Raw genomic sequence first — 16,931 nt, forward strand, 5'->3', positions numbered from 1 at the left:
TCGTTTCGAAATAAATTTGCACGGGAACCAAAATTACCGATTTAGTGCTGTGTAACCATTTCTATTCGGTGGCTGGTGACATGTAAACAAAATCGATGCAACATCATTTTCCTTCTATCAGACAAAAAAATCGTTTGCGAGTTGTTAAATATGCATTTATGAAATCTCAAGCGGTGCAAATATTTGTGCAGCATGTACACATTCCACGCGATTCGATTGTATTTTTGGTTAAATAAAACGACATTATTTGGTGCTGTTGTGTTATTTAATCTTAACGTTACGCTCACAGTTTCAGTTGGACAGTCAGGTAAGACCGTAAGAGTATCAATAAATTATTCATAATGATATGGTCTCTCAGTGTTCATTCATATTGTAAAAACTACAATAAAGAAACGAGCTTTACGTAACGCTACCTTCTATAATCACTAATAATATTGCAATCCACATGCTCTTACTGTTAGCACAATAGGTAATTGAAGTATTCTTCAAATAAAAAGAAATAACACTCAACAACTTAAGGTAATGATAGCATTCAAGTATGAATACAACATGCACTAACATGCACACTTTAATGCTATTACTACTGCTTCAAGTTGTTGTTTTTTGTTTTCATCAATAAACACATGCATCGCAAATATTCAAGCCTTTTGCAACTGATACAATCCAAGACCAAATCCAACTGCAAACAGACCTGAAATCCTTAGAAAAATGGGCTTCCAAATGGGGCATTCGTTTTTATGCCACCAAGTGTTATATTATGTTGTTACATAGAGCAAAGATCTCGCTCACTTTAGTACAGATACTCCCTTGAACAATCTTATCCTTGAACAAGTAAGAGAAAATTCATATCTTGGACTAACCATCTGTGACAATTTAAAATGGGCATCCCAGATCAACAAGATATGTAACAAAGCAAATTCTACATTGTGATTCATACGAAGAAATTTGAAACATTGTAGCGCAAAATTTAAAGAAACAGCCTATATCGCACTAGTGCGTTCTGTTTTGGACTACTCTGCAAGTGTTTGGGATTTGTATATTCAAAAGGATATAGACAGAATTGAAAACATACAGCGTAGGGGAGCATGGTTTGTTAAAAAGGACTACCGTAGAACAAGTAGTAATACATCAATAATGAGCAAACTTGGATGGAAACCACTTGCACACCGGAGAAGGAAACAACGGCTAACACTACTCTTCAAGATCATAAACGGCCTGATTGCAATCCCTTCCAACGATCACATAGCTTTCAACAAACGACCATCCAGAACAGGACATAGCCAACAAATTAAAATCATTGCCACAAATACTGACATATATAAAAAGTTGAACTTATTTTTTCCTAGAACCATTAAGGACTAGAACTCATTAACAGAAAGTGTCATAAAATCAGACACTGTGGATAGTTTTAAAGACTGTATTTCATGCTACTAAATAAAAAGCGCACACACACCCTGGATAATTTCTACTTAGTGATTTTTCAGTAACATACAGATACAGATACAGATATCAAAAATAACTGATAGAGGTCACTGTGGCATAGTGGATATGGTGTACAACTAGCGACCCAGAGGTCATTGGTTTGATCCTCACTGTTTGATATTATTTTGATCTCTCCCAAAGACACCAAGTACTGGTTCTACCTTTAAAATGGGCTCGAGCGCTGTCCACCGTCTAGTAAAAGTCAGAATTGTTTTATCAATGACATATCCATCCAGATCCAATAATATCACTCTGACATAAAAGTTTTTTATGCAAATGCTAGTTTTGGGTCCATTTGTAGGAAGTTTAAGCCAAAAGTTATGTAGCAATTAAGAAAGACATCAATCAATACTACTTTACCGGATTTATGCAATCACTGTCAATAGAGCATTATTGAAGTAATGTTTGTAAACTTTCATGTTTCGACATATTCTCACATGAGACCTGTAGGTGAACAATTAAAGTAAAGTCAACTGTTAGACTTCATAACATATATTGCAGTGACCAAGGTGTTCCGTAATTACTCATAGTTTTGTACACACTCTTTTTTAGCCAAAATAAATATTTTTTGTGGCTCTATATTTTTGGACATACGTGTTTTCGTCCATTAGTAATGCCTCCAATTGTTCGGACAGTATATTTTACAGCACTATTTTACTAGATTTCTTCCCTGTTTTTGCATATCTGGGACCCTTAGATCATGGAGTTTTACAACCGGATTAGGGTAACGAAACCTGGCATAGAATACCATGGAACATTACAATTGCGTTGTTGCGTAGATTACCATGTATACCATAAATAAACAATGGTTTCACCCAACAGAAATGATATCGTATAATTTAGGGAAGCAGTTTTGTTTTATTTTTATAGCGTTTTTATATACCATTTCAGGTATTCTAAAGAGATTGCAAATAAGTGAAGCTATATTTTACTTAAAGCAGAGAAAGGAGGGTTCAACACAATAAATTTATTGCTGGTTTTATTTCAATATAATAATTGACAAACAAACATTATATATATGTCTCTAAATTTTCGGACACTCATACATTTAGAATATTTTTCGTATCTAAATGGTCAACACGATAAAACAATTTTTAGTTGTCCAAAAACTTAGAGTAATTACAGTAATTCAACTATCTTTTGCATTTCCTTTCAGTATGTGACAGCAATCCATGTGTACAAGGTGTTTGCACTGAGCTAGGGAATGGCCAGTTCTACTGCTCATGTATACCAGGTATGGTTGTGTTGTACTTTTTATGCCCCCGGATGGAATGATTGGGGGTATATTGTTTTTGGCCTGTCTCACTGTCTGTCATTGTATGTGTGTTTCCGTCCCAAAACTTTAACCTTAGTCATAACTTTTGCAATATTGATGATAGCAACTTGATATTTGGCATGCATGTGTATCTCATTTAGCTGCACATTTTGAGTGGTAAAAGGTCATGGTCATCCTTCAAGGTCAAAGGTCATTTTTTTCTAAAATAGCTGCCGTGCGGCTTCAAAGCGCAGTAGGAGGCATTGTATTTCACAAACACATCCCTTGTTTATTAACAGTACATGTATTCAGTCCATTTACTTGTGCACATCAAGAAATAAAAATGTTATGCAGACATTGAGATACTAAAGTATTTGTAGAATGGTGTAGTGTTTATAAATGTTGCTGTGTTGGTTTCTGAATTGCATGACCATTGTGATCAGAATGGTTTTGTTTGTCGCATAAATATTCTCAACTGAGAATCAGAATGTCACCAAATGCTAAAGCTGAGTGACATTCTTTTTCAAGGGTTGACAATATAAGTATCACACATGTTCATTTTTTACTATTATTTGTATTTACATTTAAACAAAAACTTGCCTGCTTAAGCATTTTTAGCTCATCTATTTTTTGAAAAAAAATTATGAGCTATTGTCATCACCTTGGCGTCGGCGTTGGCGTCGGCGTCCGGTTAAGTTTTGCGTTTAGGTCCACTTTTCTCAGAAAGTATCAATGCTATTGCATTCAAACTTGGTACACTTACTTACTATCATGAGGGGACTGGGCATGCAAAGTTAGATAACTCTGGCGTGCATTTTGACAGAATTATGTGCCCTTTTTATACTTAAAAAATTGAAAATTTTGGTTAAGTTTTGCGTTTAGTTCCACTTTTCTCAGTAAGTATCAATGCTATTGCATTCAAACTTGGTACACTTACTTACTATCATGAGGGGACTGGGCAGGCAAAGTTAGATAACTCTGGCATGCATTTTGACAGAATTATGTGCCCTTTTTATACTTAGAAAATTGACAATTTTGGTTAAGTTTTGTGTTTAGGTCCATTTTATTCCTTAAGCATCAAAGCTATTGCTTTCATACTTGCAACACTTACTAACTATCATAAGGGGACTGTGCAGGCAAAGTAATGTAACTCTGACTGGCATTTTGACAGAAATATGTGCCCTTTTTATACTTAGAAAATTGAAAATTTGATTAAGTTTTGTGTTTAGGTCCACTTTATTCCTACAGTATCAAAGCTATTGCTTTCATACTTGCAAGATTTATGAACTATCATAAGGGGACGGTGCAGGCAAAGTTATGTAACTCTGACTGGCATTTGGACGGAATTATGGGCCCTTTATACTTAGAAAATTGAAAATTTGGTTAAGATTTATGTTTTGGTCCACTTTACCCCTAAAGTATCATAGATATTGCTTTCATACTTGGAACACTCACAAACTATCATAAGGGTACAGTAAAAGGACAAGTTGCATAACTCTGGTTGTCATTGTTACGGAATTATGGCCCTTTTTTGACTTAGTAACTTTTAATATATGGTTAAATTTTGTGTTTCGATCCACTCGAAGTATCAAGGCTATTGCTTTCAAACTTCAAATACTTACATGCTATCATGAGGTTACTGTACCTGGCAACTTGAATTTTACTTTGACCTTTGAATGACCTTGACTCTCAAGGTCAAATTATTAAATTTTGCTAAAATTGCCATAACTTCTTTATTTATGATTAGATTTGATTGATACTTTGATGAAACTACTCTTACCTGACATACCACAATAGACTTCACCCAAACCATCCCCCGTGCCCTCCCCCCCCCCTCCCCCCCCTCCCCCCCCCCCCTAATTTTTATTTTTTTTTTTTTTTTTTTAAGATCATCTCACAAATGACCACCACACCCTCACACTATACCCCCACCCCACCCCCCCCCACCCCACCCACCCCCCCAATTTTTTTTTTTGATTTTTTTTTTTTTTTTAAGATCATCTCACAAATTATCACCACACCCTCACACTATACCCCCCCCCATTTTTTTTTAAAACGGTTATGTTTGAAATACCGTCCAACCATCGCACCCAAACCCCCCCCCCCCCCCCCCCCCCCGCCCGATTTTTTTTTTTTTTTTTTTTTTTCGCTTTTTTGGAAGATAATGTAATAAATGTCCACAACCCCACACTATACACCCCTCTTCACTCCACTCCTCCCTCCTTTGTGATTGAAAATGAGAGTCCCTTCACCTTTAAAAAGAAAATAGATGAGCGGTCTGCACCCGCAAGGCGGTGCTCTTGTTTTCTTCTGACATTGAACAAACAAGGCACTTGCTTACTTTTGTCAGTTACATCACAATAGTTACATCACAATAAAGTGATGTAACAACATGGCAGGTCATCATTTCATGAAGAGTTGTTTGCCCTGTTCTGGGAAAATCAGGCAGTTTGAACAGGCTAATCTGGGATGACGCTATATACCTTGGTTAAAAGCTAAAATGTATTATTTTCAGGTTATGGTGGCAGTCGGTGTGCCACACTGATCCTGAGTCGCGCTTGTCTATCTCAGCCCTGTCTAAATGGGGGCACCTGTCAGGTGATCACAAACTACCTTTGACTAATTTGCTTTGTATGTGTCCCTGGCATTGAATAAGGAAGCACTTAGGTATAGTAATAGTATATAATAGTAGTTAGAATTTACAAGATACATGTATTTTGAAAATAATTGGTGAAACCAGGTATCTTCTTAACATTACTGTAGCAGTTCTATTTTGAAATTACATATTCATTGAAATTATTTAATTAACCTGCACAAGTAAACTTACAGAATATTAATTTGAATGATGATTTCCATGTGTTTGCCTTTCTAGGCACAGTCAGGCACGTACAAATGTATCTGCAAGGACAGTTTCACTGGTGAGAGGTGTGAACGAGAGAGACTGCTCTGTGAAACCCGTCCCTGTCTGCATGGGTGGTGTGTGAACACTCCTGAAGGCTATACATGCCAGTGTTCCAACGGCTTCACAGGTGCTTGTAAAATAGGCTTATAACGGAAGGTGCTAGATTTGGAAAAAAAATAACTTTATATGGGTTTACAAACCAAATGCATGATATACAAAATAACTGATCTCCATATAGCTGATCTGCAATGTAGTTGTATTAAATTTTACATTATCTTTCCAAACAAATAGGAAAATACACATCTATGAATTCTTTATAACTGTAAGTGTTGTCAAAAAATAAAAATGAAATCTGTATTGTCTGACCCATAATGTTTTAGGCATGTATCCAGAAACAAACAATTTGTATGCCTCTGCTCTGGTATTTATTAATGCCGAGAGCCATATAGCAATTGACCTTTCCCTTATCCTGTCCATTTGTACTAGGTTAATCCTAGATTACGTGTTTCATATAACAACAATATCTCTCGCTACAAAGCTTTGATACTTGCATGGATGTTATCTATGATCAATTTACCCCATTTTGACATTGACCAACTTGTTCACTTAGACTGGTTCAGAATGTCTTTATCCCAAAAAATGTGATACGTCTAAACAATAATTCTTACTTCAAAGTTTTAATACTAATGGAACAAGGATGATGTCTGTGAATAATCTAAACTAACACAAATCACCAGACATCATTTTGACCTATACATTGAGCCAATTTTGGAAAAATTCACAATATCTTGGTTAAACAAAATAGACCTTTTAAATAATATCAATACTGGTAATACTGTCTAAACATCTGTGCCATTTCCATTTAACACTAAGCACATTCAATTGTGGTCAGTAATATAACAAGCCCTCTGAACTCCTTACCAAATTGCAAAGATCTTGATAGAAATCATTTCTTTAAGTTGATCTTATAGAAACCCTGGATTGCACATTCAATATTTTTTTGGTGACATCAGTGTATTTTTCTAATGAAACAGATTCTTACAATATACAGTCCACTCTGGTTATCTCAAAGTTGTCGGGAAAAAGAAAAAATATCGAGATAACGAGAGTTCGAGATATTCGATTATGCGTTTTCATAGAAAAAATGAGAGAGAAAATTAACCTTGCTTTTAACATCTAAATACCTGCTAAGTTGTCTAACTAAAGCCGTCACCTATGGCATAATACTATCTACTATCCTATCTATTACCTGATATATACGCGTTTTTACAAGGCACATGCCATTTAAATGCTAAAAATAATGTTTTAAGTGTTACAGAATTGCACGAACACATGCGGTTATCATTTTTCTAAACTGTCGAGTAAACATCCGGTAATGTTGCTATTTAAAGTTATGATGCAATTGACGTCCAATCAAGACCAGAGTTTTCCATCTGAACATGCGTAAATCACGTTCCGGAATACTGAACTGTACATGTACATTTTGTAGTTTGAAATGCAAAGTTCAATCTATTAAATTTTCAAGTTAGCCATGATAATGATTGTTGAAGTTCAAGGATAAAACAACATTCTGCAAATTTGCGACGGTTTATATACGCAAAAATATTACTCAATGCATTTTGGAATGTTGTTTGTGAAAACAATTAGTCTTTCAGCCTCTCGGCAGGCTGTGTATTAATTGCAGTTACCTTAATTGCAGTTAAAGTGACAGTTAAAGTGACAGGCCTTACTCAAGTGTTAATGGCTAATGACATTACACACTTGTGGTCATTGATGAAATTAACTGATCAATTATCTACGGCACAGTATCGGGAGCAGCCAGGCGAAGCGGGACGGCGAAGTATCAAAGAAAAAAATTCTCACATTTGCCGACACTGGGACAGTTATTCGCACTTCGAGATAAACCACAGTAAATACATGTAAAATCGGGACTCAGGACAAATTTTTATATCGAGATATCGAATTATTCGACATAACGAAAATCGAGATATGCGATATGTATTACTATAGATAAAGAAGGAAAAAAGTTGGGACATTGAGCTTACTTCGACATATCGAAAAAATCGAGATATCCGATGTCGAGATAACGAGAGTAGACTGTACTAGTTAGTGTTGTTAATTATGCCCCCCTTCAAAGAAGAGGGGGTATATTGCTTTGCACATGTCGGTCGGTCTGTTGGTCCGTCCACCAGGTGGTTTCGGGATGATAACTCAAGACCGCTTGGGCCTAGGATCATGAAACTTCATAGGTACATTGATCATGACTCGCAGATGACCCCTTTTGATTTTGAGGTCACTAGGTCAAAGGTCAATGTCACGGTGACCCGAAATAGTAAAATGGTTTCCGGATGATAACTCAAGAACACTTATGGCTAGGATCATGAAACTTCATAGGTACATTGATCATGACTGGCAGATGACCCCTATTGATTTTCAGGTCACTAGGTCAAAGGTCTAGGTCACAGTGACAAAAAACATATTCACACAATGGCTGTCACTACAATAGAGAGCCCATATGGGGGGCATGCATGTTTTACAAACAGCCCTTGTTTTAAGTGTTTTTCTTTACAATCACAACATGAAATATAGCAAATATTTTTTATATTTAAGCTGAAATTAAACATAATGTTTATGTATAGAAGTTTACACATATAAAGAAGTAGCATTCAGAGAAAAAAATATTGCTGACTTGCAAATACAGTACTCTACAAGACAATTTTGCAGATTGCATAAGTAATAATGTTTCAAATGTCTCAACACATTTGACAGAAAAATTATTATCATTGTCAGGTCAGAACTGTGATGTCAGTATTGACGATTGCGCAAGTCAGCCATGCCGAAATGGAGGGCAGTGTTTTGATGGAGATCAAGGTTTTCACTGCGTCTGTCCACCAAACAAAACAGGGTCTATGTGTGAGAGGAACCAGACATGTCTTGATGGTAAGGAAATCATGGGCCCTGTGGTAACATGAGCATCTTTCTGGGGGAAAAATAATGTGCTTAAAGTGTAGTCCCATATACGCCTGTGTAGTCCCATATAAGCCTGTGTAGTCTCATATAAGCCTGTGTAGTCTCATATATGCCTGTGTAGTCCCATATTAGCCTGTGTAGTCCCATATTAGCCTGTGTAGTCCCATATACGCCTGTGTAGTCCCATATATGCCTGTGTAGTCCCATATAAGCCTGTGTAGTCCCATATAAGCCAGTGTAGTCCCATATAAGCCTTGTAGTCCCATATTAGCCTGTGTAGTCCCATATAAGCCTGTGTTGACCCACATACGCCTGTGTTGTCCCATATAAGCCTCTGTAGTCCCATATAAGCCTTGTAGTCCCATATTAGCCTGTGTAGTCCCATATTAGCCTGTGTATTCCCATATAAGCTTGTGTAGTCCCATATAAGCCTGTGTAGTCCCATATAAGCCTGTGTAGTCCCATATTAGCCTGTGGAGTCCCATATTAGCCTGTGTATTCCCATATACGCCTGTGTAGTCCCATTTAAGCCTGTGTAGTCCCATATTAGCCTGTGTAGTCCCATATAAGCCTTGTAGTCCCATATTAGCCTGTGTAGTCCCATATAAGCCTGTGTAGTCCCATATACGCCTGTGTAGTCCCATATAAGCCTGTGTAGTCCCATATTAGCCTGTGGAGTCCCATATTAGCCTGTGTATTCCCATATACGCCTGTGTAGTCCCATGTAAGCCTGTGTAGTCCCATATAAGCCTGTGTAGTCCCATATAAGCCTGTGTAGTCCCATATTAGCCTGTGTAGTCCCATATAGGCCAGTGTAGTCCCATATATGCCTGTGTAGTCCCATATAAGTCTGTGTAGTCCCATATTAGCCTGTGTAGTCCCATACAAGCCTGTGTAGTCCCATATTAGCCTGTGTAGTCCCATATTAGCCTGTGTAGTCCCATATTAGCCTGTGTAGTCCCATATTAGCCTGTGTAGTCCCATATACGCCTGTGTAGTCCCATATACGCCTGTGTAGTCTCCTATAAGTCTGTGTAGTCCCATATAAGCCTGTGTAGTCCCATATAAGCCTGTGTAGTCCCATATAAGCCTGTGTAGTCCCATATAGGCCAGTGCAGTCCACCCAGGCTTATAAAGGACAACACTTTCTGCTTGTATGGTATTTTTGGTTTAAAGGGCCTGTCCTCATACAGTCTAGGCCAAAACTGTTGTCCCTGATTAGCCTGTGTAGATTACACACATGCATTCAAGCCCATTTTTACCAGAACATTACTCATGTATCTCATATCTAATAGCAAGTTTTTATTTTTCAACTAAATTTAGGGGTTTAAAAGCGTGGTATAACAATCTCACAAAATATTCCCTAGTGTCAGCAATACACACTCTTCTGTAAATCACTTCAATGCCATGGAAGCAAAAAAGTAACAAGCAAATTCGTTGAATTGATATCCCCCGCCAATATGCTTCTGGACACAAAAGTGTTATATTTGACACTCCAAAAAGCATTTTTTCAAGATAAAAAGGGCCATAACTCCGTTATTAACAGATGGTGTAGAATGCAATTTGGCGTGCATAATCCTCTTATCCATAAACATGTATATACTCATACCATGTTTCAATGAAATCCGCCAAAGCACTTCCAAGATATGGCTCCGGACACAAAAGTGGCGGACGGAAAGATGGACAGATGGACGGACAACGCCAAAACAATATCCCTCCGCCTATGGCGGGGGATAATGATACTTTCACACATGTCACTTATTTTAGGAGAACACTGAAGTATTATCCAATCATTAAACTATGAAGCACATGTTTACCAGTTAAGAGAAGACTGAAGTATTATCCAATCATAACACTTAGAAGCACATCTTTACCAGTTAGAAGAAGACTGAAGTATTATCCAATCATATCACTTAGAAGCACATCTTTACCAGTTAGAAAAAGACTGAAGTATTATCCAATCATATCACTTAGAAGCACATCTTTACCATTTAGAAGAAGACTGAAGTATTATCGAATCATATCACTTAGAAGCACATGTTAACCAGTTAGAAGAAGACTGAAGTATTATCCAATCATATCACTTAGAAGCACATCTTTACCAGTTAGAAGAAGACTGAAGTATTATCCAATCAAATCACTTAGAAGCACATCTTTACCAGTTAGAAGAAGACTGAAGTATTATCCAATCATATCACTTAAAAGCACATCTTTACCAGTTAGAAGAAGACTGAAGTATTATCCAATCATATCACTTAGAAGCACATCTTTACCAGTTAGAAGAAGACTGAAGTATTATCCAATCATAACACTTAGAAGCACATCTTTACCAGTTAGAAGAAGACTGAAGTATTATCCAATCATATCACTTAGAAGCACATCTTTACCAGTTAGAAGAAGACTGAAGTATTATCCAATCATATCACTTAAAAGCACATCTTTACCAGTTAGAAGAAGACTGAAGTATTATCCAATCATATCACTTAGAAGCACATCTTTACCAGTTAGAAGAAGACTGAAGTATTATCCAATCATAACACTTAGAAGCACATCTTTACCAGTTAGAAGAAGACTGAAGTATTATCCAATCATATCACTTAGAAGCACATCTTTACCAGTTAGAAGAAGACTGAAGTATTATCCAATCATGTCACTTAGAAGCACATCTTTACCAGTTAGAAGAAGACTGAAGTATTATCCAATCATAACACTTAGAAGCTCATCTTTACCAGTTAGAAGAAGACTGAAGTATTGTCCAATCATATCACTTAGAAGCACATCTTTACCAGTTAGAAGAAGACTGAAGTATTATCCAATCATAACACTTAGAAGCACATCTTTACCAGTTAGAAGAAGACTGAAGTATTATCCAATCATATCACTTAGAAGCACATGTTAACCAGTTAGAAGAAGACTGAAGTATTATCCAATTATAACACTTAGAAGCACATCTTTACCAGTTAGAAGAAGACTGAAGTATTATCCAATCATAACACTTAGAAGCACATCTTTACCAGTTAGAAGAAGACTGAAGTATTATCCAATCATAACACTTAGAAGCACATCTTTACCAGTTAGAAGAAGACTGAAGTATTATCCAATCATATCACTTAGAAGCACATGTTAACCAGTTAGAAGAAGACTGAAGTATTATCCAATTATAACACTTAGAAGCACATCTTTACCAGTTAGAAGAAGACTGAAGTATTATCCAATCATAACACTTAGAAGCACATCTTTACCAGTTAGAAGAAGACTGAAGTATTATCCAATCATATCACTTAGAAGCACATGTTAACCAGTTAGAAGAAGACTGAAGTATTATCCAATCATAACACTTAGAAGCACATCTTTACCAGTTAGAACAAGACTGAAGTATTATCCAATCATATCACTTAGAAGCACATCTTTACCAGTTAGAAGAAGACTGAAGTATTATCCAATCATAACACTTAGAAGCACATCTTTACCAGTTAGAAGAAGACTGAAGTATTATCCAATCATATCACTTAGAAGCACATCTTTACCAGTTAGAAGAAGACTGAAGTATTATCCAATCATATCACTTAGAAGCACATCTTTACCAGTTAGAAGAAGACTGAAGTATTATTCAATCATATCACTTAGAAGCACATCTTTACCAGTTAGAAGAAGACTGAAGTATTATCCAATCATATCACTTAGAAGCACATCTTTACCAGGTAGAAGAAGACTGAAGTATTATCCAATCATATCACTTAGAAGCACATCTTTACCAGTTAGAAGAAGACTGAAGTATTATCCAATCATATCACTTAGAAGCACATCTTTACCAGTTAGAAGAAGACTGAAGTATTATCCAATCATAACACTTAGAAGCACATCTTTACCAGTTAGAAGAAGACTGAAGTATTATCCAATCATAACACTTAGAAGCACATCTTTACCAGTTAGAAGAAGACTGAAGTATTATCCAATCATATCACTTAGAAGCACATCTTTACCAGTTAGAAGAAGACTGAAGTATTATCCAATCATAACACTTAGAAGCACATCTTTACCAGTTAAATCAGTTTATGCACGAATGCTTGTGCATCTTGTATGTGATTGTGTAAAGAGCATGTGGTAATGCTTATGACTTTGGTGACTAAATAGAAAATAAAAATTGAACAAAAGCAGGAAGGAGTTTTCAGATTTGCTTGAAAATAATATGAGTCTTGTTCTGATAAAACTGGGCATAATGCATGTGCGTAAAGTGTCGTCCTAGATTAGCCTGTGCAGTTTGCACAGGCTAATCAGGGACGACACTTTCCGCTTTTATGACATTTTTCGATGAAACGAAGTCTCTTTTTAGCAAAAATCCAATTTCGGTGGAAAGTGTCGTCCCTGATTAGCCTGTGGGGACTGCACAGGCTAATCTGGGACGACACTTTACCCACAGGCATTATGCCCAGTTTTCTCAGAACAAGACACAAATGTATGCTGTCTGCTTCAGGAGATCCGTGCATGAACCATGGCGTCTGTGTGCCTGGAAAGTCAAAGTCGTGCGTCTGTCTGCCTGGCTTTACGGGAGATCGATGTCAGGTCAACATGGACGATTGTCAACATAATAAATGTCTGAATAGAGGTTAGATTTGCGTCTTTTGTGCACTTGAATCCTCAAGCAAGAAAAGACCCACAAGAAAAGATCCCTAAGAAAAGGCAAAACCACCATGAAATTATTGAAAAACTGTTCAAATATAAAAAAGTACATGTTTGTTTTTTGCTTTTTTAATTTTTTCAAAACATGAATTGAATTGTATTTGAACAAAATAATTATAAATGTTTTTATTTGACAACTCCAACAAACAAGGAATTGGGCATTCAGGATGGCTTAAACTATCATCAATCCAATGTTGTCAGTTAGTATTAAAAATCAAACAAAAAACTGAAAGGAAAAATTAACACTGGACCTTCACGGGCAAATTTTTTATCCGACTTGCATGTACTATCAAATTAATATACACATGTGCTAAACCTAAAGCAATTATGTAAAAATTTAGACAAGCATAAATAAACTGCAGATTTTGATAACCTGGAAAAATGTTAACAAGTACCGGTGTTATTTTCCAGGCACGTGTGTGGATGGAGTGAGCCAGTACATGTGCATGTGTGCCTCAGGCTACACTGGCAGGCACTGTGAGACCAGACAGGATGCATGTGTGTCCAATCCCTGCAAGAATGGGGCCCGATGTGTGGTTAGCCCCTTGCAGACATCAACCTACAGCTGCTTCTGTGTGTCCCCTTTCTCAGGTAAGGTAAACATGGTTAAATGCTTGTGCAAAAAGTGTGGTCCCAGATAAGCTTGTGCAATCCAAACAGGCTTATCTGGAACAGCACATTACACCTTTATGGTATTTTTCGTTGAAAAGGAATCTCCAGTTTAGGTGTTTAGTTTAGCAAAAATCCAGTTAAGGTGGTAAGTGTTGTCCATGACTAGCCTGTGCAGACTTCACTGAGTAATCTGGGATGACGCCTTACACACATGCATGTAAACCTGTTTTCCTAGACGGAGGCTAATATTAAAAATAGGGTATTATGCATTCCTTAAAATTCATTGTAGGTAAAAACTGTGAGCAGACGAACAATTTTGCCTGCAAGGCTGAGCCGTATCCCTGCTTAAATGGTGGAATGTGTTCTGCAATGGCCGGTTCCTTCCACTGCACATGCCCACTGAACTATGACGGGAACCAGTGTGAGATACCAGTACCCTGCGCTAGTCAGCCCTGTCTTAACAATGGCAAATGTGTTCATAAGGGAGGCAACCAGTATTCCTGTGTGTGTGATAAGCAGTACACTGGGGTTAACTGCGAAACAAGAATTCTCTGTGTGGAAAATAGGTGCCAAAATGGCGGAAAATGTATAACCCAAGGTGGCACTGAGACTTGTCAGTGTGTGAATGGATATTTGGGAGAATTCTGTGAAATAAGTTCAATATGTTTTCCAAATCCATGTAGAAACAATGGGACTTGTTCATCTTCAGGGAATTTGCTTTTTGAGTGTCATTGTTTGATTGGTTATCAGGGAAGTTTGTGTGAGACTAAGGTCAATTTACCGTGCAACCAGAACCCATGTAAAAATGGTGCCACCTGTCAAGATATGTCAGTTTCCGGTTTCAAGTGCACATGTCCTGATGGTTTCCATGGAAACCAATGTGAAATTAGGTCAAGTTCATGTGATTCACAACCATGTCGGAATAACGCTTCTTGCCAAGATTTGCTTTCTGGTGGATATGTATGTGATTGCCCTGAAAAATTCACAGGAAATAATTGTGACAAGCAAATGACAAATTTGACTTGTTCAATGTGTGTTAATGTGCAGAAATGTGTAAGTACACTGGAAGATATTTTGTGTGAGTGTCTTGGTGGATTTTCAGGAAAATTCTGCAATGTAACTTTGCCGTGTACCAGAAATGAATGCAAAAATGGAGCCACATGTGAGAACATTGATCCAGTAAATTACAGATGCCTATGTAATGCAAACACTACGGGAAGGTTTTGTGAGACTGTTGTACCATGTAGCATAAAACCATGTAAAAATGGCGGCTTTTGTGAAGATTCGGCAGATTTCACAACATACAGCTGCGTGTGTAAGAAAGATTACACTGGAAAATTGTGTGAGCAGTATATTGTTTGTTCTAGCTCGCCTTGTATGAATGGGGGAACATGCCTGAATAAAGATGATGGGTCGTATGTTTGTAAATGCACAACAGTGTATACTGGAGATCGCTGCCAAACATTTGACCCATGTGGAAGCAGTCCATGTTCAAACAATGGCAGTTGCTCTTCTCAACTAAATGGGACATTTTCTTGTGTATGTGGGGATAAATACGCTGGAGTTAAATGTGAGACAGTTAAATTCCCATGCGAAACTGTCCCATGTTTAAACAATGGGACATGTGTGCATTTAAATATGGGTGAATATCAGTGTAAGTGTATAACAAGATTTGCTGGGAAGAACTGCGAAACATTTGTGTCCTGTGCAAGTGGGCCATGTCAAAATGGAGGACTATGTTTCAATGAAAACGATTCTTATACTTGTGAATGCAAGTCCAATTTTCGTGGAGGTACGTTTTATAAACTGTTTTGACTTTGTTGTATTCTCTTAATACATGTACACTTTATTCAATTACCCCAATTTAACAGATAAGATATTCTTCTTTGTTAATCATAGAAAATTGCGAGATACCAATGCCATGTGCATCCCAGCCTTGCAAAAATGGTGTCTGTAAGAACTCAGCTGATTGGTCAACCTTCTCCTGTGAGTGTTACCCAGGATATGAGGGATCTGACTGTTCCATTACGATTTCATTATGTGATGCAAACACCTGTGTCAATGGAAAATGTATGACTGCGTCGGGCAACATGACTTGCGTGTGTGCCGATGGATACAAAGGTGAGCTATATGTTTGGAAGTTAACCAGGTTTGTTGCAAAACATTGAGCTAATAAAACAATTTTTTGGGAGTTTTCTCTATGAACAAGAGATGTGTTTGTCAGAAACATAATGCCCCCTTATGCGCCGCTTTTTTTGTTGTTGACCTTTGACCTTGAAGGTTGACCTTGACCTTTCACCACTCAAAATATGCAGCTCCACGAGATACAAATGCATGCCAAATATGAAGTTGCTGTGTTCAATATTAAAAAAGTTATGATAAAACTTTAACGAAGGTTAAAGTTTTAAGAAAGAAAAATACAATGATATTTGACCTTTTACCTTGAATGATGACCTTGACCTTGACTTTTCACCACTCAAAATGAGCAGCTCCATGAAGTACACATGCATGGTAAATATCAAGTTGGTATGTTCAATATTGCAAAAGTTATCAAACTTTAACCAAGGTTAAAGTTTTGGACAAAATGACAGACAGACAGACAGACATACAGACAGGACAAAAACAATATACCCCCGATCTATCGATCCGGGGCATAAAAAGCAGCTTCATTTTAATTAATTACTACTAGTTATACAAATGTGAGTATGTATAATAGTATATTAAATCAATTGGAACACTTAAATAATCAACATTGATATTTGCCACATTAGCATATTCAGTGTAATTTGGTTATTTGGTAAGCATTCTGATATTGTGTATTGATCTCTTTTATCAAAATTTAAATAACAATTCTGATATGTAATTGTTATCTTAGAATGATGAGTGCACAATAAATAAGATGTTGGAAATTAAGTGTGTACTTTATTAATATTTACTTAACTCCATTTTTTAAAGATTATTGCAGTCTGGATATAAATCTTGTTCTAACTTTTATTTCTACTCATACCAGTTTTGTTTGTATGCCCCCGG

The 16,931-nt window shown here is 36.9% G+C and overlaps 1 protein-coding gene across 4 annotated transcripts in view; it reads left to right on the forward strand.

Moving 5' to 3' along the window:
- Positions 1-69: 69 nt before the first annotated feature.
- Positions 70-16,931, forward strand: part of LOC127862022 (fibropellin-1-like) — a 28,919-nt gene continuing 12,057 nt past the window's right edge. Inside the window, exons 1-9 of one of the 4 annotated variants that reach the window (XM_052400944.1) lie at positions 70-307; positions 2,639-2,716; positions 5,253-5,335; positions 5,610-5,766; positions 8,430-8,579; positions 13,084-13,215; positions 13,701-13,880; positions 14,191-15,693; positions 15,801-16,022. In XM_052400944.1, coding sequence (XP_052256904.1) covers positions 193-307; positions 2,639-2,716; positions 5,253-5,335; positions 5,610-5,766; positions 8,430-8,579; positions 13,084-13,215; positions 13,701-13,880; positions 14,191-15,693; positions 15,801-16,022 — 2,620 coding nt within the window. In that variant the 5' untranslated portion in view covers positions 70-192. The other 3 variants (XM_052400947.1, XM_052400945.1, XM_052400946.1) reach the window with 3 other exon arrangements.

Source organism: Dreissena polymorpha, chromosome 16 (assembly GCF_020536995.1).
Source record: "Dreissena polymorpha isolate Duluth1 chromosome 16, UMN_Dpol_1.0, whole genome shotgun sequence".
Lineage (NCBI taxonomy): Eukaryota > Metazoa > Mollusca > Bivalvia > Myida > Dreissenidae > Dreissena > Dreissena polymorpha.